Source organism: Poeciliopsis prolifica, unplaced genomic scaffold (genome assembly GCF_027474105.1).
Source record: "Poeciliopsis prolifica strain line A6 unplaced genomic scaffold, Auburn_PproV2 SCAFFOLD049, whole genome shotgun sequence".
In the NCBI taxonomy this organism is placed as follows: domain Eukaryota; kingdom Metazoa; phylum Chordata; class Actinopteri; order Cyprinodontiformes; family Poeciliidae; genus Poeciliopsis; species Poeciliopsis prolifica.
Genome location: NW_026562424.1, coordinates 4,186,692 through 4,209,755, shown reverse-complemented (window position 1 = coordinate 4,209,755; position 23,064 = coordinate 4,186,692). Strand labels below are relative to the sequence as shown.

At 43.2% G+C, this 23,064-nt stretch overlaps 1 protein-coding gene across 1 annotated transcript; it reads left to right on the top strand.

The window, feature by feature from the left end:
• The first annotated feature begins 860 nt into the window (after window positions 1-860).
• On the top strand, window positions 861-23,033 carry LOC129377678 (mucin-2-like). The gene is made up of 12 exons (XM_055057779.1): window positions 861-977; window positions 2,436-2,440; window positions 2,828-3,080; window positions 3,171-3,326; window positions 12,870-12,938; window positions 13,542-13,589; window positions 14,065-14,283; window positions 14,619-14,693; window positions 16,093-16,275; window positions 17,028-17,195; window positions 17,697-17,834; window positions 23,007-23,033. The coding sequence occupies exons 1-12, from the start codon at window positions 861-863 to the stop codon at window positions 23,031-23,033; spliced, it is 1,458 nt and encodes a 485-aa protein (XP_054913754.1).
• Window positions 23,034-23,064: the final 31 nt, after the last annotated feature.

Here is a 23,064-nt window from a genome sequence, read left to right as displayed (position 1 = left end):
ACAATCACGCGATCGCCTATTAAAACTCCAGCTACTCTATCTACAACCACAGCAGCTCCAGCCACTCCAGGTCCCATCTCAACATCTTCAGATCCAACAACCACTGAACCTCCAATGACAACAGCATCTCCAACTACTGCCACTTCAGCAGCCCTTGGCACAACAGCTCCAGGAATAACAACTGCAGCTCCAAATTCAACCATATCTGCTACAACCACAGTCACAGGATCGCCTATTAAAACTCCAGCAACTCTATCGACAACCACAGCATCTCCAACTACTACCACTTCAGCAGCCCTTAGCACAACAGCTCCAGGAATAACAACTGCAACTCCAAATTCAACCACAACAGCTCCAACTACAACTGCAGCTCCAACTCCAACCATATCTGCTACAACCACAGTCACAGGATCGCCTATTAAAACTCCAGCAACTCTATCGACAACCACAGCATCTCCAACTACTACCACTTCAGCAGCCCTTAGCACAACAGCTCCAGGAATAACAACTGCAACTCCAAATTCAACCATATCTGCTGCAACCACAGACACAGGATCGCCTATTAAAACTACGGCTAATCTATCAACAACCGCAGAAGCTCCAACTCCTACCACTGTGGCGATAACCACAGCAGCTGTTACGAAAAGCACAGCTCCTCAAAACACAACTACAACAGCTCCGATAACAAACGCAGCAACTTCATCTGCTATAACAGGAGAAACGACATTTACACAACCTCCAAGTATGTTATAAATATACACAATTTAGCACATATAGCCTCATTAAAGTAGCTGAAATTACTGAATTAAATGATGAAATTCTTACATTACTCTTTTGTGTTTCTTATCACAATTATAAAGATGCATGTGCTTCCAATCCATGCCTCGGTGGAAGCACCTGTGAGGAACGTGATGACCATACCTATGTGTGTCTGTGTGCAGCTGGAGAAGTTTACGGTCCTCAAGGCTGTCAAAGGGGTATGTGTATGACTGTGAAAGCGTTATGGTATTTACAAAATATGTTCAGTAAACAGACTTACCTATTTATAAACCAACAAGTTTTTTTGTCATTACCTTTTTGTGTATCACTTAAATTTACATAGTGAAAGAAGTGCCAACGTTTCGCCGACACAGAACATGCAGTGTGTTGGGCAACAAGCACAAGAAAATGGAATTTTCAAAAAGTCATCATCATTATGCTGGTCATAAAAACATGTTGAAAACAAGAGATTGCTGGATGATGATTGGATGTTGCTCACATTCTGTGCCCCTCTGGTCCACCTGTCCTTATACTTGTGCTGTTTCACAAAATTCAGAGCAGCCATGAGCATCACTTGGTGGCTGATAGGAAAAAATGAGAAACAGGTTTAGAATTTTTCTGGTTTCTGGTGGATGTTAATATTGTTTTATTTGGTACAGAGGTCGCATTATTTTTCCCTATTCGACCTGTTTTTTTTTTAAACGACTGGAAAGTTTAAAGTCTGTCCGTCATTTCACAGGTTATAATTAACACCACCGTCAGGTGCATATGGGCAAAGGCAACTAAAGTCTGTTAGTAAGAAAAAAAATCATTTGTGAAAATTATCTGACGGACACTGAACTAAATGCGTCTTTCTGGAACCGTGATTTGGAGCGCGTCTGGTTCAGAAGCGCATTCCAAACCTTTGGTAGAAATGGCACATTCTCTGGTCTCCATTACAGACCAGAGAAAACTAAAGAGAATGCAACATTTTATTAATCCATTTATAGTCTAAACAAAGGAGCCAGCAGTTCTTCTTGAGGATATAAATAACGGTGCAGAAGTTAATTAGACAATCACAAGCGCAGTGCGCTGCACAACCAATGCAGACCTGGCTTCGCTCTGTGGTTTCAACAACTGGAGCCTAATGGGCGCACGTTATCCTCACGGAGGGTTCAGTTCACCAGTTTGGATCAGACAGATTCAACTGACAGGTGAACTAGTGGAGATTTATCTGCAGATGAGTGTCAGGACAAATTTGAGACGCGTAAATTAAGTGAAGTCATTTAATTGAATTTATTATCAGTTATTGGGGCCACAGTCAGTGGTTTATGTCACTACGGAGAAAAAGTTAGATGTGTTCATCTGCTTTGTTTGTGATGGGATCTGGATTCACGGTTCAACTGGGTGAATATTAACTGAAGCATAAAATTGATTTGATATTCAGATATTTTGACAACTAATGACAAGGAGGGCAGACATTTTTGTGCCCCAGTTTTCACTTTCAAACTTGCTAAACATACATGGAAAAACAGCAACCATTAACTGGTTCAACTGTGATCAATTGCAATGTAGATTGAAAGTCATTCTACTTGCATATCATCCTACCCGTAATTTGCACTTTCTGATATTCATTTGAGCATAGAAGCAAAAATAGATTTCCCTGCTATCATTTTCCTGTGCTATCTCCTTGGTAGATCCCGTATGGTTTAAGGTTGCACCTGCTCTTATACACATAAACCTTTAAAACTGAATTTTCTTTATAAAATCTGTATAGTCATATTTTTTTCTAATTTTGAGGCACAAAGACTGAGACTCACTACTGACTGCTTGTTTGTTGACAGACTGGTGGTTGATCTTTGTGATTGTTTCATCCATCTTTGGATGTCTCATCATCATCATATTGATTGTTCTGCTGCTGGTAGTAAAAAAGTAAGTTTGAACTCACTTTGGTCTTGTTTTTTTTGTTGTTGTTCTTTTTTAAAGCTGCATGAGTTTTATTTTATTTTAAACTTATTTACCAATGTTATAGAAATCTAACTATAAACACTGGAGACAGTTGCAATACGTTGTTATTCTTGTTTTTCAGATTCAAGAAGAAGCTCTTCAAGAAAAAAGAGAAAGACATTTGGAAAGTTCCTTACTTTTCCAAAGGCCCACCATCCTATAACAGCGGTGATAGCTTTTTCACCTGGGTCAAAGAATCACCGTACAGCCCAGGAAATTCAGGGGCCCCACGAATCCCGCGGGCCAAACTCAGTCCCGACTGGGACAGCATGCCCAGCTCTGAGTGGACTCCGAGTAACAGCCGACAAAGCTTGATTCCTTCGGGGATGAATTTGGTGGGTACGCCTTTGCACCAGACACTCTAAAAACAAACATCTGTGTTTTATTCAGTCACTAATTATGATCCGTCTTCTTTTCTCCTGCAGCAATTCAGCGATGGCCAAGATAACATGTTTTCATTCTCCCCGAGTCCTCCCAGGAACATCCCCTACGAGGAGGTCCAAGCCAGAAATAGCCCTTATCACCAGATCCGAGCCACAAACCCTTACGCCAAGACCCAAGGCCAGACCAGCCCTTATTTAGTAACAACCTAATAAAGAAAAGGTACATTGAATCACTTCAGGGGTTCAAATATTGATATTTTTCTGAAGATTTTCTATTTCATTAGGACCCCACTGATGTAAATGCTGCAAACAGGAGCTTATTATCTGAAATGTGAAGTGTAATGTAGTAGATATTGTTGTATTATTTGTTCCTTTACTGCTTTAGCTTCTCTTTTTTACGAAGCCTGTCACAATAATCATTTAATCGCATGATAAATTAATATGAGTGTAATCATTTCCATTCTGATGATTGATTTTTTTTTTTTTTTTTACAGGAAGTTTTGTTTACAGACTTCACAATGCATTTTATTTATGGTTTTCATTGAGTGTGGTTTCTGGTTCCTTTATATTTATTTATTTTGGTTGGATTATATTTTGGATATTTAAAATGTCTCTCAGTTCCAGTGTGGAGTGTTCTGGTCAAAATTAAAATTCATTAGCTGTTGAGAAGGCAAACTTACACTGTTATGCCCTTACAAATATAGTACTTGAAAATATTCTTAAGACAACAATATTTTCCTTTCTTGGAATAATTTCTGGGACGATTTATCATCCAGTAAGATGTATTATGTTCCTGCCATTTCTTGAAAATAGTCTCAAAATTTATCACCATCATGACAATTTATTGTCCGGATAGACCCGTGTGTGACTTCTGTCCTGTTAAGCTGCCAGAAAGCATAAAGATTTATTGTCAAAATCATAAAATTTGGTTAATAATTCCAACATTGTGAGTCACTCAACCTCTCAGTTCTGTATGTTAACCGGACATAGTAAATACATAAGTTATTTAGTGATTATTCTCACAGAGCAAAAAGCTCTTGCTCAGTTTTTTGCTCATTTGTTCACCTATAAATTTACTAAAGTTAGGATTTTTGTTGTAGCTATTTTAGGTTTTATTTTATTCTCAATTGTATATTTAGTGAGGTTTTGGTAAATGAGATGAGCTGAATATTGCTCTAAATCAGAAAATTTTAACATTTTCAGCATCTTTCAATGTGTTTTTGTATAATATTAAAATATATTTATCACATAATTAAAACAACTCAGAGTATTTTAACATAGTTTATATATTTATTCTTTAAATATTGACTTGTTTGATATTGTATTTAACACAATAACTTTGGAACTATAAAGTCTGGATTGCCAGATTTTGAGTCTCACTAGTTTTATAAGTTTTATAATGTTTATAATGTGCATAATGAGTATGTTTAATGTTTAATATTTACTTGAAGTATATTATTTGTAAAAGGCAAATTTAATATCATTTGCTGAAAATGCATGAAGCACTTTAACTGTTCTTGTTTCAAGTCGAAATATTTATACAATAAAACAAAAAATTAAAAAAACAAGTACTGAGTTGAAAGTTGAAATATATTTTCTTTTTTTTCTTTTTTGCACTCATTTTCCTAGGTGACAGACAACTTGATTGTGCTTGAACAATTTTTCTCCTCTAGATGGAACCATTGCCATAATGTCCCTTTTTGCCCTCAGTGCTTCCTGCTGCCACATCTGTTTCTCATTTTCTGGATCCAACTTAATTTAACTCCAGAAATCAGCTCAAATCAAATCAGAGAAAGTGTGATGATGGTTATCTTCAAAAGGAAAGGAAAAATGCAAGTAAATTAAATTGGGGGAAACGCTCAAAGGAACATGTTTGTTGTGAATAAATATCTAAAACACCAGAGGACGTATTGATAGATTGTATGGGGCTCCTGAACTGTCAAACTTTCTGGTTATCAAATAGACGTTAAATTTACTTAGAAAAGCTTAATTTTAACATGAAACAGTTCTATATGTTTGACTTTTCAATAAAAGTCCATATTTCCACATTGCATACTTTGAACAGTTAGGCTTTTTATGTTTTGTTCTATTTGGGTGTTTTTTTTAATTATTATTATTATTTTTTTGTTGTTGTTGTTGTTGTTATTTCAGTTTGTTTGTTTCAGCTCAGTTCAGTTCATTCTTATGAAATATAATTACCAAAACATTTATGTAAAAATTTCCTATGCAGGAGATTGATGCCCTCATTTTGTTTCATTGTTTTGTTCCACATGTGAGAAATGTATGTCGAAAATTATCCACTAAATCTATACCTTCTATGCATTTCTTATATTTACTATGATGAAGAACTCAAAAGAAAAGCAGGCAGTTAAGTGACAATTTTTCATTATACTATTTTATTCACAAGGGCATACAACACTTATTTTCCTGTATTTAGTAGGATTAAAACTACAAAATGCATAAAGTATACACGAGAGATCTACTTTCTGTAGAACAGCTCCCATTGGAGTAACCTCTGGTCTTTATCTGTTTCCAACAAAGGCATTATGTAATTCGTTTGCTTTATTGCATTTTTTAGACCTCATGATGCATCCAGAAATAAACACTGACTTTTTAAACTTGAATTGTGAAAGCCTATCTCAGGTTTTCACAATTCTTCCTAACAATACAGAGAAGGCATGATTGAAATGTTTCAGGACTGAGCCAAGTGTCCTCTTTTCCAGAAACCAATATTTGGTCACCCTGTGTTAGGAAACTCAGAAATGCAGAGCGGTCTGCCCAAGGATTCCAGCTTATGGAAGCATGGACTTAAATCAGATTCTTGGACAACACCATTGTTGATCATTACTTATTGTCTTTAACAACTGGAAGCTAGCCTTCTTAGATTTACAAAACAGCATATTTTGTCTTAATCCATCTCATGTAATCCAAGTGGGAAAAATAAGAAAAAGATTACCTATAAACGCAACTAGATGGACATTCCCTCTTAGTGTAATCTGTACTAATACTGGTCAAAACACTTAAATTGGCTTGCTTAATCTGACTGCTGTCATTTTTTTATGTTGACAATTTATCAGCTTTGAACCCTGTTTGTAATGGACCTTCTCCAGGTTGGAGCTTCCTGTGACAATAACATAACATGAGATGGGTGTTTGAACCACCCTTGTTCACACCAACACCCAATATGTTGATTTGGAGCAAGTGTTGAAGAGTTTCATTGCAAAGAGGATCCAAGTCAAGATAAAAATGATACTTCAGGTGACATAAAACTTAGTTTTATCTCACGTAGGTTGCATCTCTGATATCAGCAGCGAGTAGTTTAGTTGAGTTCATATCATCTTCATGTGCATTTTATTTTTATTGGTTTATGCATGTGATGGATTTATGTTATCACAAAAGGCGTCTTCAAATCAAAGGTCAATTTATACTTAGTCCCACCTTGTTTTCTGGAAATCAAATGATGCATTATATAAGTGGACCAAAACATCCTCTCCAGAATGGTTCCACCCAAAGGTTGGAACAATTCTGTTTAAACTGTTAGGTCAACATATTCTCTCTGAAAGATACTTTGATACTTAATTATCACGACAAACATTTGGTTACCAACAGAACAGGGTGGCAACCAAGCTGTGCACAATATGACCTTTGATTTTAAGACATCCTTTATTATTAAGTTACTGCAGTCACAGGCATAAACCAATATAAAACATACCTGAATGAAAAGTGCATGAAGTCAGTATAAACCCAACTAAATTACTGAGATCAGGTATGCATGCTAAGTGGAAAATAAGGGTTTTTATGCATTGCTGCTCATTAACAGAAATCTCTTTTATGTTGTCTATATTCCTCTATGCCATGATTTTCTCTGCCACACTTGATCCATTTCAAGTGTTGAAGAATGGGAGAAAAAGGGTGGTTTTGTTTATCCATGTTGTATTATCACCGCAAAATGATTTGAAAGTATACCTCGTATCATCCTGAATATTAGAAACTACGCCCTGGACAGGGCTCCAAGTCCATCACAGACAGGTTTTAAAGCTGAAATGGCATAAACTGACATAAATATCATTCATATTGACAAGTATTACCAGAGACAACATTAAGAGGGACTGCTCCTCATGGATAAAAACAAAGCAGTAGTTTTTATTGTTCATTTCTTCTCCAGTTTGATGTAATCAAAAAGATCTAATTTAGGTCCATCATTTTAAACTGATTTATGCTACCATAAGGCTGAAATATCACAGCTATGTTGCCTGTCTGAAGAGAGACAGCTCTACCGTTCTGAGTCTCCTAAACCAGGGTAACCAAATTTTGATTTCTCAAAAAGAAGACACTTGACCCAGTTTCAAAGTATTTTAAAGTTTTAAAATACTTTTAGATAAATTTTAATCTCAACATATAAAATGTGCTTTCTTGAAGTGGTTAGAAACAAAACTTGAAAAGCAAATTTTAAATGGGCTTTTCAACAAAAAGTACTTTAAACATGTCCAAGTTCAGTTTATTTACTCAATTTGTGACAATTAATCAAGATTGTTCAGCTTATGTGATTCTCAAAGGAGAAGAGTGCAAATAATACACTGGGATTTGTATTTTTAGAATAAGTAGTAAAAGTTTACAAAAACTGTGAACGTTGGTTACTTGTCAGCTTCGATGACTTATTCCTTTTCAAATAGATATAGCCTTTTAATACTTTTTTGTGCAGAAACTGCAGCAAAATTGCTTTGTCAAATTTAAGACAAACTAGAGATACAAACTAGAGATGTGATGGAGTTATGTCATAAAATTGCTGTCTTTAACAACCTTGGAGAACCTTGTTAATTCTCCAAGGTGTTTTCTTGGAGAACAAACAAAAGATAACTTGTCAGGCCAAATTCTTTTCAACAAAACTCACAAAAGATGTATAAGTGTACAAACACAATAAACAACATACATTTTTTAAAAGTATTTACAGAAAAGAAGCAAAAATATGGAGCACACACAAATACACCTTGATTTACAAACTGCTCTGTTTTCTCAAACTCACACGAGGTTGTGGCAAATGGCCATTCACTCGGAGTTAGGTTCAGGTTCTGACTGAGGTTTTCTGCTGCAAAAGAGATATTTCTTTTCTGTTGTCATTATCTAATTTCAGAGACTGAGAAAGGTAGAGCTGTCTGTCATCAGCATAGCTGTGATAATTTCACCCAATCAAAGCATGGTTTAAAATGTCCAGCCTAAACCAGAGCGCTTGAGATCACTAATGTTCATCATCGTTTATTGTTTTTAAAATGAGAAAATTGCACTATGTAGATGTAGAAAAAGTATATTGTCACAATCCAGCCTAAATATGTACCTTGGGTAGAATTGAAAGAAATCCTCTGGTATTGATCTATTTGTCCACTTACCCATATTTATTGCTCAATTTGCTAACCATGTGAAGTTTTGACATTTGTTGTTATCAGCTTTGAAATCTATTTGTATTGAACATAAAGGATTGCCCAGGGTGTAGCTTTGCTACAATCAGTACAATACATGCAATACCGTCGTTATTTTGTGATGATGACATAACACTTGTATATCAAAAATGGGTGTGTAAACCACCGCTTTTTTCCATCCACACCCAAAGTGACGTTGAAGAGCAGCAAGCATTGACGATAGCATCGTGACAAAGAGAATCCAAGTTAATATAAAATGGATTTATATTTAAGAGCGCACAATGCAGTTATGCTTCCAGTGACATAAATACCTCCATGCCTTTCATCCATAATCCCAGTAATTTAGTCGAGTTCATAGCAATTTCATACACATTTTATTTAGGCATATTTTATTGGTTTATGCCCGTGACTGAGTGACATAACGACAGACGTCTTAAAATCAAAGGTCATGCTGAAAATAGTTCCACCCTGTTTTCCTTGACAACACAATCATATGGGCTAAAATATCATTCAGAGGGAATATACTGAGACTTTAATTTACACATTGATTTGGGATCAAAAATATTTTATTCATCCCAAAGAAAATTAAATGTAACATATCAATTCAGGATTTTTCAAAGTTTCTGTAGATATTCCTCTATGCCATGTATGGCTGTGGGCAAGATGGATCTCCTGTAGTGGTCTGTGTTACAGCAAATTTGAAGAAGCCTCTGACTGAAGACACTATTTTTCTGATTGCTTGGGACTTTCCTGCTGTTACACCTAGATTTCCCCTCAGTGAAAACATAAAAGATATTTCTGTTCTACACCACTGCAGCCGTTTCTGCTTTAATGGAGCATTTGTTTAAGATAATGGGGACAAATTTAAAAATGAAACAATCTCATAGAAAAACACATCAATATAGTAATAAAATTTTTACTTTGATTTCTGCATTTTTCATTTCCATACTTTGGTTTGAAAAAACAGCCCTTAATGTGCTTTTTTCTTCCAACTGGAAGTATATAACTTTTCCTTTCTTTTTCTTTCCTTCTTTTGCCTTTTCTTCCCTTTTTCTTTTTTACCATAACAGTCAAAAAGTGTGATGAACTTCACATTTATACCTTTCCTTTTATTGTGTTCCATGTCTTTGACCAGTGACACTGTCTAGAATCTGTGGGAGATACAGGTGCCTGAGAAGTGGCAAGACGCAAGCAAAAATACAACAGAAGACATTGTTTGATAAAAATGTTTGGAACACACAAGAAATAGATAATGAAAATAAATGACAAATATCCCTCAGCAATCCAAATTTTGAGCTGTAGAATTACTGAATAATTCCATCCCGTCATAAAGTGATGAAAGTTAAATTCAGATATCTAGAAGTTTATTTAGATTGGTTTTAAATATGTGTACTGTTCTGTTCTAAATGTTTGAGATAATTATTATAGGTTTTTTAGCAGTAGTATAATTATTAGTAGAAAAACTCCATGATCTCTCAACTTTTTATTTTTATGGCCACTCTCCTCTCCATCACCCTCCATGATAATACAGGCAAACTGTTAATTTGAATAGGGTGATCTGCACCATTTATTGACTTCGTAAAGATTAGTTGATGCAACATGCCCAACAGTTGCATGCAAAATCTTTTTTCCATAACCAATATAGCACTTTACTTAGTATCTTTTAGGATCAAACCCTTATTGCTCAGCAACACCCTGGAAGGAGTGGCTACTGATTAAAACTACCACATCAGGGATGAACGACTCACACTCATCCACACAGTTCACACAGCCTTCAGTCAATTTATGCAATTTTGTCCATCAGATTTCTTTTTGCAATGGCTAAAACATTAACTGTGACTTTCATCCTTTGGATTACTGTTACCTCTTTTGGTAAGTGTTTATGTTTTTATATATCTTGTGTGAATGTTATTGTGAAGGAACACATTTCTATGCTTTGAATATTTTATCTGTATGATGTGAAAATATTGTCTGCTCTTCCATTAATGCAGAAAAAGCTGCTGTGTGTTAAGACAGTTTAGGAGACAAACCTAATTTCCTTTTTTAAATATTGTAACTGAAATAAGCCCTGATAACATCAAGTAGAAAACCATAAAACATCAGTTTACTTTGACATAAAAAATTAAAATTGCGCCCAAAAAGTATTTACATTTCACTCTATCCACATTTTTCTAAGTAAGTCTTTTTGAAAATTGTGTTCAATCAATCATAGCTTTATTAAAGACACAAGTAGATTCACATGAGAAAAAAACAGTAATAATAAATAATAGTAATAATAAAAATAAAATCACATAAAAAATAGTAACCACAAATACAGCCACTGACTTACAGAAACGCCAAACAGCCAGTCTATAAAAATTCATTTTTTCAAAATTTTAAACATACATTAAGTCAAAGTGAAAGTTTTTGACTCCTTGCCTGTTTATTAAAAATAAAAATCAATAAAATTACATTTATGTGACTAATACTAAATCTAATACTTTACCGATCCACAGTTTAGCTTATTGTTTTCTGCAGTACGTGACAAGCTTCATCAGGTTGGATCGGAGACATTTGTGTGAAACCATTTTCAGAGATGTTCAAACTCTGAAAAAGAGACACAATCTCAGGGACCAGATTCTGCGTTCATCAGAACAGACTGAGTAGTCTCCCAGTTCCCAGTTCTCCCAGTTCCTGTTGCTGCAAAACATCCCCATGATTTACTATCGGGATGTTGGAGTTTCTTGCAAACATGACACCATGCAATCACACTAGATTAATCTTTGCATCATACAAGCAGAAAATTTTGTTTTTCATGGTCTGAGAGCAGTGGCAGATCTAGAAACTTTTACAAACAGAGGAAAAGAGGTTCTGGCAGGGTGGGAGCGAGAGACCACCGTAATAAACTCTAAAAACTTCGGTGTATACAATTAAAAACAAAGAAATATCAACACAAGAACAGCAAAAAATATATAGATTGTATAACTGTCACTTTGAAGAAAACAAAGATTTAGGTTTAATTGTCCTTTGTTGACATATTTTGTAATCAGGTAATTTTGTAACATAACTTTCTAATTCTATTAGTTAGATGACATTTCTAAACATTAAATCAGGTGGTAAGATTGAGCAGTCTTGACCGTTCCTTTCTAATAATTACTTTCTAACTACTGATCCATTTCTTGGACATCTGATTTTTACTTTTACAAATCCAACTAATACTGTTGAAGGGAATTTGTCCACATCTGTCTGTCTAACTGGCCAGATTATTTGAACTGTCTTGAAAAAGGCCTTTTTCAGATTTCTATAATGTATGACATGAATATACATGTGACTTTATGACTGAAATGTTAAGTGGTTTTGATAAAGTAAAATGTCTGCAACCAACATAATAAATCTCTACAGACACAATACTAAAATCATTGTATAAAATGCAATTTAATTTTTTGTTTATTAATTTGACAATAATGCTAAATTGGTGGATGTAATCTTAACAAAACGAATAACAATTTTTATCTTAACTTCATTCAATGAAAATTGTCTTTCTGAAGCTGCAACAACAGAAGCTCAAACCACAACCACAGTGATTCCAACCACAACCACTGCAGCTCCAACCACAACTACTGCAGCTCCAACCACAACCACTGCAGCTCCAACCACAACTACTGCAGCTCCAACCACAACCACTGCAGCTCCAACCACAACTACAGCAGCTCTAACCACAACCACTGCAGCTCCAACCACAACTACTGCAGCTCCAACCACAACCACTGCAGCTCCAACCACAACTACACCAGTTCCAACAACCACCACAGTGGCTCCAACCACAACCACAGCAGCTCCAACCACAACTACTGCAGCTCCAACCACAACCACTGCAGCTCCAACCACGACCATAGAGGCTCCAACCACAACTACACCAGTTCCAACAACCACCACAGTGGCTCCAACCACAACTAAAGCAGCTCCAACCACAACTACAGCGGCTCCAACCACAACCACAGTGGCTCCAACCACCACCCCAGCAGCTCCAACCACAACTACAGCAGTTCCATCGACCACCACAGTGGCTCGAACCACAACCACAGCAGCTCCAACCACAACCACTGACGCTCCAACCACAACTACAGCAGCTCCAACAACAAAAACTACAGCTCCAACCACAAACACAGAGGCTCCAACCACAACCATTGCAGCTCCAACCACAACTACAGCAGCTCCAACAACAACAACTACAGCTCCAACCACAACCACTGCAGCTCCTACAACTACAGCAGTTCCAACAACCACCACAGCAGCTCCAACCACAACCACTGCAGCTCCAACCACAACAACAGCAGTTCCAACAACCACAACAGTTGCTCCAACCACAACCACAGCGACTCCAATCACAACTACACCAGTTCCAACAACCACCACAGTGGCTCCAACAACAACCACAGAGGCTCCAACCACAACCACAGCAGCTCCAACCACAACTACACCAGTTCCAACAACCACCACAGCAGCTCCAACAACAACCACAGCAGCTCCAACCACAACCACTGCAGCTCCAACCACAACTACAGCAGCTCCAACAACCACCACAGTGGCTCCAACAACCACCACAGCAGCTGTAACCACAACCACTGCAGGTCCAACAACAAAAACAGGAGTTCCAACCACAACAACACCAGTTCCAACAACCACCACAGTGGCTCCAACAACAACCACAGATGCTCCAACCACAACTACAGCACTTCTAACCACAACCACTGAAGCTCCAACCACAACTACAGCATCTCCAACAACCACCACAGTGGATCCAACAACCACCACAGAGGCTCCAACCACAACCACTGCAGCTCCAACCACAACTACACCAGTTCCAACAACCACCACAGTGGATCCAACAACAACCACAGAGGCTCCAACCACAACCACTGCAGCTCCAAGCACAACTACAGCAATTCCAACAACCACCACAGCAGCTGTAACCACAACCACTGCAGGTCCAACAACAAAAACAGGAGTTCCAACCACAACAACACCAGTTCCAACAACCACCACAGATGCTCCAACCACAACTACAGCATCTCCAACAACCACCACAGTGGATCCAACAACCACCACAGTGGCTCAACCCACAACCACAGCAGCTCCAACCACAACTACAGCAGTTCCAACAACCACCACAGTGGCTCAACCCACAACCACAGAGACTCCAACCACAACCACAGCAGCTACAACCACAACCAAAGCAGCTCCAACCCCAACCACTGAAGCTCCAACCACAACCACAGAGGCTCCAACCACAACCACAGCGGCTCCAACCACAACCATTGCAGCTCCAACCACAACTACATCAGCTCCAACCACAACTACAGCAGCTCCAACAACAACCACTACAGCTCCAACCACAACTACAGCAGCTCCAACAACCACCACAGAGGCTCCAACCACAACCACAGCGGCTCCAACCACAACCATTGCAGCTCCAACCACAAACTACATCAGCTCTAACCACAACTACAGCAGCTCCAACAACAACCATTACAGCTCCAACCACAACTACAGCAGTTCCAACAACCACCACAGCGGCTCCAACCACAACCACAGCAGCTCCAACAACAACCACAGCAGCTCCAACCACAACCACTGCAGCTCCAACCACAACTACAGCAGCTCCAACAACAACAACTACAGCTCCAACCACAACTACAGCAGTTACAACTACCACCACAGTGGACCCAACAACAACCGCAGTGGCTCCAACAACGACCACTGCAGCTCCATGCACAACCACTGCAGCTCCAAGCACAACCACTGAAACTCCAACCACAACCACAGCGGCTCCAACCACAACAACAGCAGTTCCAACAACCACAACCACAGCGGCTCCAACCACAACTACACCAGTTCCAACAACCACCACAGTGGCTCCAACAACAACCACAGCAGCTCCAACCACAACTACAGCAGTTCCAACAACCACCACAGTGGCTCCAACAACCACCACAGCAGCTCCAACTACAACCACTGCAGGTCCAACAACAAACACAGGAGCTCCCCCCAAACTACACCAGTTCCAACAACCACCACAGTGGCTCCAACAACAACCACAGTGGCTCCAACCACAACCACTGCAGCTCCAACAACAACCACAGCAGCTCCAACCACAACTACACCAGTTCCAACAACCACCACAGCAGCTCCAACCACAACCACTGCAGCTCCAACAACAACCACAGCAGCTCCAACCACAACTACACCAGTTCCAACAACCACCACAGCAGCTCCAACAACAACCAAAGCAGGTCCAACCACAACTACACCAGTTCCAACAACCACCACAGCAGCTCCAACAACAACCACAGTGGCTTCAACCACAACCACTGCAGCTCCAACCACAACTACAGCAGTTCCAACAACCACCACAGTAGCTCCAACAACAACCACAGTCGCTCCAACCACAACTACAGCAGCTCCAACAACCACCACAGTGTATCCAACAACAACCACAGTGGCTCCAACCACAACCACTGCAGCTCCAACAACAACCACAGTGGCTCCAACCACGACTACAGCAGTTCCAACAACCACCACAGTGGCTCCAACCACAACTACAGCAGATCCAACAACCACCACAGTGGCTCCAACCACGACTACAGCAGTTCCAACAACCACCACAGTGGCTCCAACAACCACCACAGCAGCTGTAACCACAACCACAGCAGATCCAACAACAACCACAGCAGCTCCAACCACAACTACACCAGTTCCAAATACCACCACAGTGGCTCCAACAACAACCACAGATGCTCCAACCACAACCACTGCAGCTCCAACCACAACTACAGCTCTTCCAACCACAACCACTGAAGCTCCAACCACAACTACAGCATCTCCAACAACAACCACAGTGGCTTCAACCACAACCACTGCAGCTCCAACCACAACTACAGCAGTTCCAACCACAACCACTGAAGCTCCAACCACAACTACAGCATCTCCAAACAACAACCACAGTGGCACCAACAAAAACCACAGTCGCTCCAACCACAACCACTGAAGCTCAAAGCACAACTACAGCAGCTCCAACAACCACCACAGTGTATCCAACAACAACCACAGTGGCTCCAACCACAACCACTGCAGCTCCAACCACAACTACAGCACTTCCAACCACAACCACTGAAGCTCCAACCACAACTACAGAAGTTCCAACAACCACCACAGTGTCTCCAACCACAACCACTGCAGCTCCAACAACAACCACAGCAGCTCCAACCACAACTACACCAGTTCCAACAACCACCACAGCAGCTCCAACCACAACTACACCAGTTCCAACAACCACCACAGCAGCTCCAACCACAACCACTGCAGCTCCAACAACAACCACAGCAGCTCCAACCACAACTACACCAGTTCCAACAACCACCACAGCAGCTCCAACAACAACCAAAGCAGCTCCAACCACAACTACACCAGTTCCAACAACCACCACAGTGGCTCCAACAACAACCACAGTGGCTCCAACCACAACTACAGCAGCTCCAACAACCACCACAGTGTATCTAACAACAACCACAGTGGCTCCAACCACAACCACTGCAGCTCCAACCACTACAACAGCAGATCCAACAACCACCACAGTGGCTCCAACCACGACTACAGCAGTTCCAACAACAAACACAGGAGCTCCAACCACAACTACACCAGTTCCAAATACCACCACAGTGGCTCCAACAACAACCACAGATGCTCCAACCACAACCACTGCAGCTACAACCACAACTACAGCAGATCAACAACACCACCACAGTGGCTCCAACAACCACCACAGCAGCTGTAACCACAACCACTGCAGGTCCAACAACAAACACAGGAGATCCAACCACAACTACACCAGTTCCAAATACCACCACAGTGGCTCCAACAACCACCACAGCAGCTGTAACCACAAACACTGCAGTTCCAACAACAAACACAGGAGCACCAACCACAACTACACCAGTTCTAAATACCACCACAGTGGCTCCAACAACAACCACAGATGCTCCAACCACAACCACTGCAGCTCCAACCACAACTACAGCAGCTCCAACAACCACCACAGTGGCTCCAACAACCACCACAGCAGCTGCAACCACAACCACTGCAGGTCCAACAACAAACACAGGAGCTCCAACCACAACTACACCAGTTCCAAATACCACCACAGTGGCTCCAACAACCACCACAGCAGCTGTAACCACAACCACTGCAGTTCCAACAACAAACACAGGAGCTCCAACCACAAACTACACCAGTTCCAAATACCACCACAGTGGCTCCAACAACAACCACAGATGCTCCAACCACAACCACTGCAGCTCCAACCACAACTACAGCTCTTTCAACCACAACCACCGAAGCTCCGACCACAACTACAGCATCTCCAACAACAACCACAGTGGCTCCAACCACAACCACTGCAGCTCCAACCACAACTACAGCAGTTCCAACCACAACCACTGAAGCTCCAACCACAACTACAGCATCTCCAACAACAACCACAGTGGCTCCAACAACAACCACAGTCGCTCCAACCACAACCACTGAAGCTCAAACCACAACTACAGCAGCTCCAACAACCACCACAGTGTATCCAACAACAACCACAGTGGCTCCAACCACAACCACTGCAGCTCCAACCACAACTACAGCAGATCCAACAACCACCACAGTGGCTCCAACCACAACTACAGCAGTTCCAACAACCACCACAGCAGCTCCAACAACAACCAAAGCAGCTCCAACCACAACTACACCAGTTCCAACAACCACCACAGCAGCTCCAACCACAACCACTGCAGCTCCAACAACAACCACAGCAGCTCCAACCACAACTACACCAGTTCCAACAACCACCACAGCAGCTCCAACAACAACCAAAGCAGGTCCAACCACAACTACACCAGTTCCAACAACCACAGCAGCTCCAACAACAACCACAGTGGCTTCAACCACAACCACTGCAGCTCCAACCACAACTACAGCAGTTCCAACAACCACCACAGTGGCTCAAACAACAACAACAGTGGCTCCAACCACAACTACAGCAGTTCCAACAACCACCACAGTGGCTCAAACAACAACAACAGTGGCTCCAACCACAACCACTGCGGCTCCAACCACTACAACAGCAGATCCAACAACCACCACAGTGGCTCTGACCACGACTACAGCAGTTCCAACAACCACCACAGCAGCTGTAACCACAAACACTGCAGTTCCAACAACAAACACAGGAGCACCAACCACAACTACACCAGTTCTAAATACCACCACAGTAGCTCCAACAACAACCACAGATGCTCCAACCACAACCACTGCAGCTCCAACCACAACTACAGCTCTTCCAACCACAAACACTGAAGCTCCAACCACAACTACAGCATCTCCAACAACAACCACAGTGGCTCCAACCACAACCACTGAAGCTCCAACCACAACTACAGCAGCTCCAACAAAAACCACAGTGTATCCAACCACAACCACTGCAGCTACAACCACAAACTAAAGCAGATCCAACAACCACCACAGTGGCTCCAACCACGACTACAGCAGTTCCAACAACCACCACAGTGGCTCCAACAACCACCACAGCAGCTGTAACCACAACTACAGCAGATCCAACAACAAAACACAGGAGCTCCAACCACAACTACACCAGTTCCAAATACCACCACAGTGGCTCCAACAACAACCACAGATGGTCCAACCACAACCACTGCAGCTCCAACCACAACTACAGCAGTTCCAACAACCACCACAGTGGCTCCAACAACAACCACAGTCGCTCCAACCACAACCACTGCAGCTACAACCACAACTACAGCAGATCCAACAACCACCACAGTGGCTCCAACCACGACTACAGCAGTTCCAACAACCACCACAGTGGCTCCAACAACCACCACAGCAGCTCCAACTACAACCACTGCAGGTCCAACAACAAACACAGGAAATCCAACCACTACTACACCAGTTCCAAATACCACCACAGTGGCTCCAACAACAACCACAGATGGTCCAACCACAACCACTGCAGCTCCAACCACAACTACAGCACTTCCAACCACAACCACTGAAGCTCCAACCACAACTACAGCTGCTCCAACAACAACCACAGTGGCTCCAGCCACAACCACTGGAGCTCCAACCACAACTACATCAGTTCCAACCACCACAGTGGCTCCAACAACCACAGAGAATACAACCACAACCACTGCAGCTCCAACAACAACCACAGCAGCTCCAACCACAACTACACCAGTTCCAACAACCACCACAGCAGCTCCAACCGCAACTACTGCAGCTCCAACAACAACCATAGCAGCTCCAACCACAACTACACCAGTTAAAACAACCACCACAGTGGCTCCAACAACAACCACAGTGGCTCAAACCACAACCACTGCAGCTCCAACCACAACTACAGCAGTTCCAACAACCACCACAGTGGCTCCAACAACAACCACAGTGGCTCCAACCACAACCACTGAAGCTCAAACCACAACTACAGCAGCTCCAACCACAACCACAGTGGATCCAACAACAACCACAGTGGCTCCAACCACAACCACTGCAGCTCCAACCACAACTACAGCAGTTCCAACAACCACCACAGTGGCTCCAACCACAACTACAGCAGTTCCAACAACCACCACAGTGGCTCCAACAACCACCACAGCAGCTCCAACCACAACCACAGCAGCTCCAACAACAACCACAGAGGCTCCAACCACAACTACAGCAGCTCCAACAACCACCACAGTGGCTCCCACCACAACCACTGCAGCTCCAACCACAACTACAGCAGCTCCAACAACAACTACAGCAGTTCCAACAACCACCACATTGGCTCCAACAACCACCACAGCAGCTCCAACCACAACTACAGCAGTTCCAACAACCACCACAGTGGCTCCAACAACAACCACAGTGGCTCCAACCACAACCACTGCAGCTCCAACCACAACTACAGCAGCTCCAACAACAACAACTGCAGTTCCAACCACAACTACAGCAGTTCCAATAACCACCACAGTGGCTCCAACCACAACCACTGGAGCTCAAACCACAACTACAGCAGTCCCAACAACCACCACTGCGGCTCCAACAACCACCACAGCAGCTCCAACCACAACTACAGCAGTTCCAACAACAACCACAGTGGCTCCAACAACAACTACAGCGGCTCCAACCACAACCACTGAAGCTCCAACCACAACTACAGCAGCTCCAACAACCACCACATTTGCTCCAACCAAAACCACACTGGCTCCTAAAACCACCACTGCAGCTCCAACAACAGCCACAGCAGCTCCAACCACAACCACACCAGTTCCAACCACAACCATTGAAGCTCCAACCACAACTACAGCAGCTCCAACAACCACCACAGTGGCTCCCACCACAACCACTGCAGCTCCAACCACAACCACAGCAGCTCCAACTACAACAACTGCAGGTCCAACCACAACTACAGAAGTTCCAACAACCACCACAGAGGCTCCAACCACAACCACTGCAGCATCGATCACAACTACGGCAGCTCCAACAACCACCACAGTGGATCCAACCTCAACCACAGCGGCTCCAACCACAACCACTGAAGCTCCAACCACAACTACAGCAGCTCCAACAACAACAACAGCAGCTCCAACCACAACTACAGCAGTTCCAACAACCACCACAGTGGCTCCAACCTCAACCACAGCGGCTCCAACCACAACCACTGAAGCTCCAACCACAACTACAGCAGCTCCAACAACCACCACAGTGGCTCCTACAACAACCACAGTGGCTCCAACCACAACCATTGCAGCTCCAATCACAACTACAGCAGCCCCAACTATAACAACTGGAGGTCCAACCACAACTACAGCAGCTCCTAAAACCACCACAGTGGCTCCAACCACAACCACTGCAGCTCCAACCACAACTACAGCAGCTCCAACTACTACCACAGTGGCTCCAACCACAACCACTGCAGCTCCAACCACAACTACAGCAGCTCCAACAACCACCACAGTGGCTCCAACAACCACCACAGCAGCTCCAACCACAACCACTGCAGCTCCAACCACAACTACAGCAGTTCCAACAACCACCACAGTGGATCCAACAACCACCACAGTGGCTCCAACCACAACCACAGTGGCTCCAACCACAACCACTGCAGCTCCAACCACAACTACAGCAGCTCCAACAACCACCACAGTGGCTCCAACCACAACCACAGTGGCTCCAACCACAACCACTGCAGCTCCAACAACCACCACAGTGGCTCCAACCACAACCACTGCAGCTCCAACCACAACTACAGCAGCTCCAAAAACCACCACACTGGCTCCAACCACAACCACTGCAGCACCAACCACAACTACAGCAGCTCCAACTACAACAACTGCAGGTCCAACCACAACTACAGAAGTTCCAACAACCACCACAGCAGCTCCAACCACAACCACTGCAGCTCCAACCACAACTACAGCAGCTCCAACAACTACAGCAGTTCCAACAACCACCACATTGGCTCCAACCACAACCACCTTGGCTCCAACAACCATCACAGTGGCTCCAACCATAACCACAGTGGCTCCAATCACAACCACTGCAGCTCCAACAACCACCACAGTGGCTCCAACCACAACCACAGTGGCTCCAACCACAACCACAACAGATCCAACGACCATTACAGCAGCTGCAGTCATTACCACAGCAGCTCCAACCACAACTGCAGCAGCTCCAACAACCACCACTGCAGCTCCAACAACAACCACTGCAGCTCCAACCACAACTACAGCAGCTCCAACCACAACTACAGCAGCTCCAACAACCACCACAGTGGCTCCAACCACAACCACTGCAATTCCAACCACAACTACAGGAGTTCCAACAACCACCACAGTGGCTCCAACCACAACTACTGCAGCTCCAACCACAACCACTGCAGCTCCAACCACAACCACTGCAGCTCCAACCACAACCACTGCAGCTCCAACCACAACTACAGCAGTTCCAACAACCACCACAGTGGATCCAACAACAACCACAGTGGCTCCAACCACAACCACTGCAGCTCCAACCACAACCACTGCAGCTCCAAGCACAACCACTGAAACTCCAACCACAACCACAGCAGCTCCAACCACAACCACAGCAGGTCCAACCACAACTACACCAGTTCCAACAACCACCACAGCAGCTCCAACCACAACTACAGCAGTTCCAACCACAACCACAGCAAATCCAACCACAACCACTGCAGGTCCAACTTCAATGACAGTAACTCCAACCACAATGACAGTAGCTGCAACAACAACTGCAGCTCCATCCACAGCTACAGCAACTCCAACAACAATAACTGCAGCGCCAACCACAACTACAGCAGTTCCAACAACCACCACAGTGGCTCCAACCACAACTACTGCAGTTCCAACCACAACCACTGCAGCTCCAACCACAACTACAGCAGTTCCAACAACCACCACAGTGGCTCCAACAACAACCACAGTGGCTCCAACCACAACCACTGCAGCTCCAACCACAACTACAGCAGCTCCAACAACCACCACATTGGCTGCAACAACAACCACAGTGGCTCCAACAACAACCACAGTGGCTCCAACCACAACCACTGCAGCTCCAACAACCACCACAGTGGCTCCAACCAAAACCACTGCAGCTCCAACCGCAACTACAGCAGCTCCAAAAACCACCACACTGGCTCCAACCACAACCACAGTGGCTCCAACAACCACCACAGTGGCTCCAACCACAACCACTGCAGCTCCAACAACCACCACAGTGGCTCCAACCACAACCACTGCAGCTCCAACCACAACTACAGCAGCTCCAACTACAACTGCAGGTCCAACCACAACTACAGAAGTTCCAACAACCACCACATTGGCTCCAACCACAACCACAGTGGCTCCAACCACAACCACAACAGATCCAACGACCATCACAGCAGCTGCAGTCATTACCACAGCAGCTCCAACAACAACCACAGCAGCTCCAACCACAACCACAACAGTTCCAACAACCACCACAGCTTCTCCAACCACAACTGCAGCAGCTCCAACAACAACTGCAGCTCCAACCACAACCACAGTCGCTCCAACCACAACCACAGCAGCTCCAACCACAACCACAGCAGCTCCAACCACAACCACAGCAGCTCCAACCACAACCACAGCAGCTCCAACCACAATAACTGCAGCGTCAACCACAACTACAGGAGTTCCAACGACAACCACAGCAGCTCCAACCACAACCACTGCAGGTCCAACCACAACGACAGTAGCTGCAACAACAACTGCAGCTCCATCCACAGCTACAGCAGCTCCAACAACAATAACTGCAGCGCCAACCACAACTACAGCAGTTCCAACAACCACCACAGTGGCTCCAACCAAAATCACTCCAGCTGCAATAAAAACGACTTCAGGAGTTCTACCAACGACCAATACAGTAGAACCAACTATCACCACACCTGCTCCAATCAC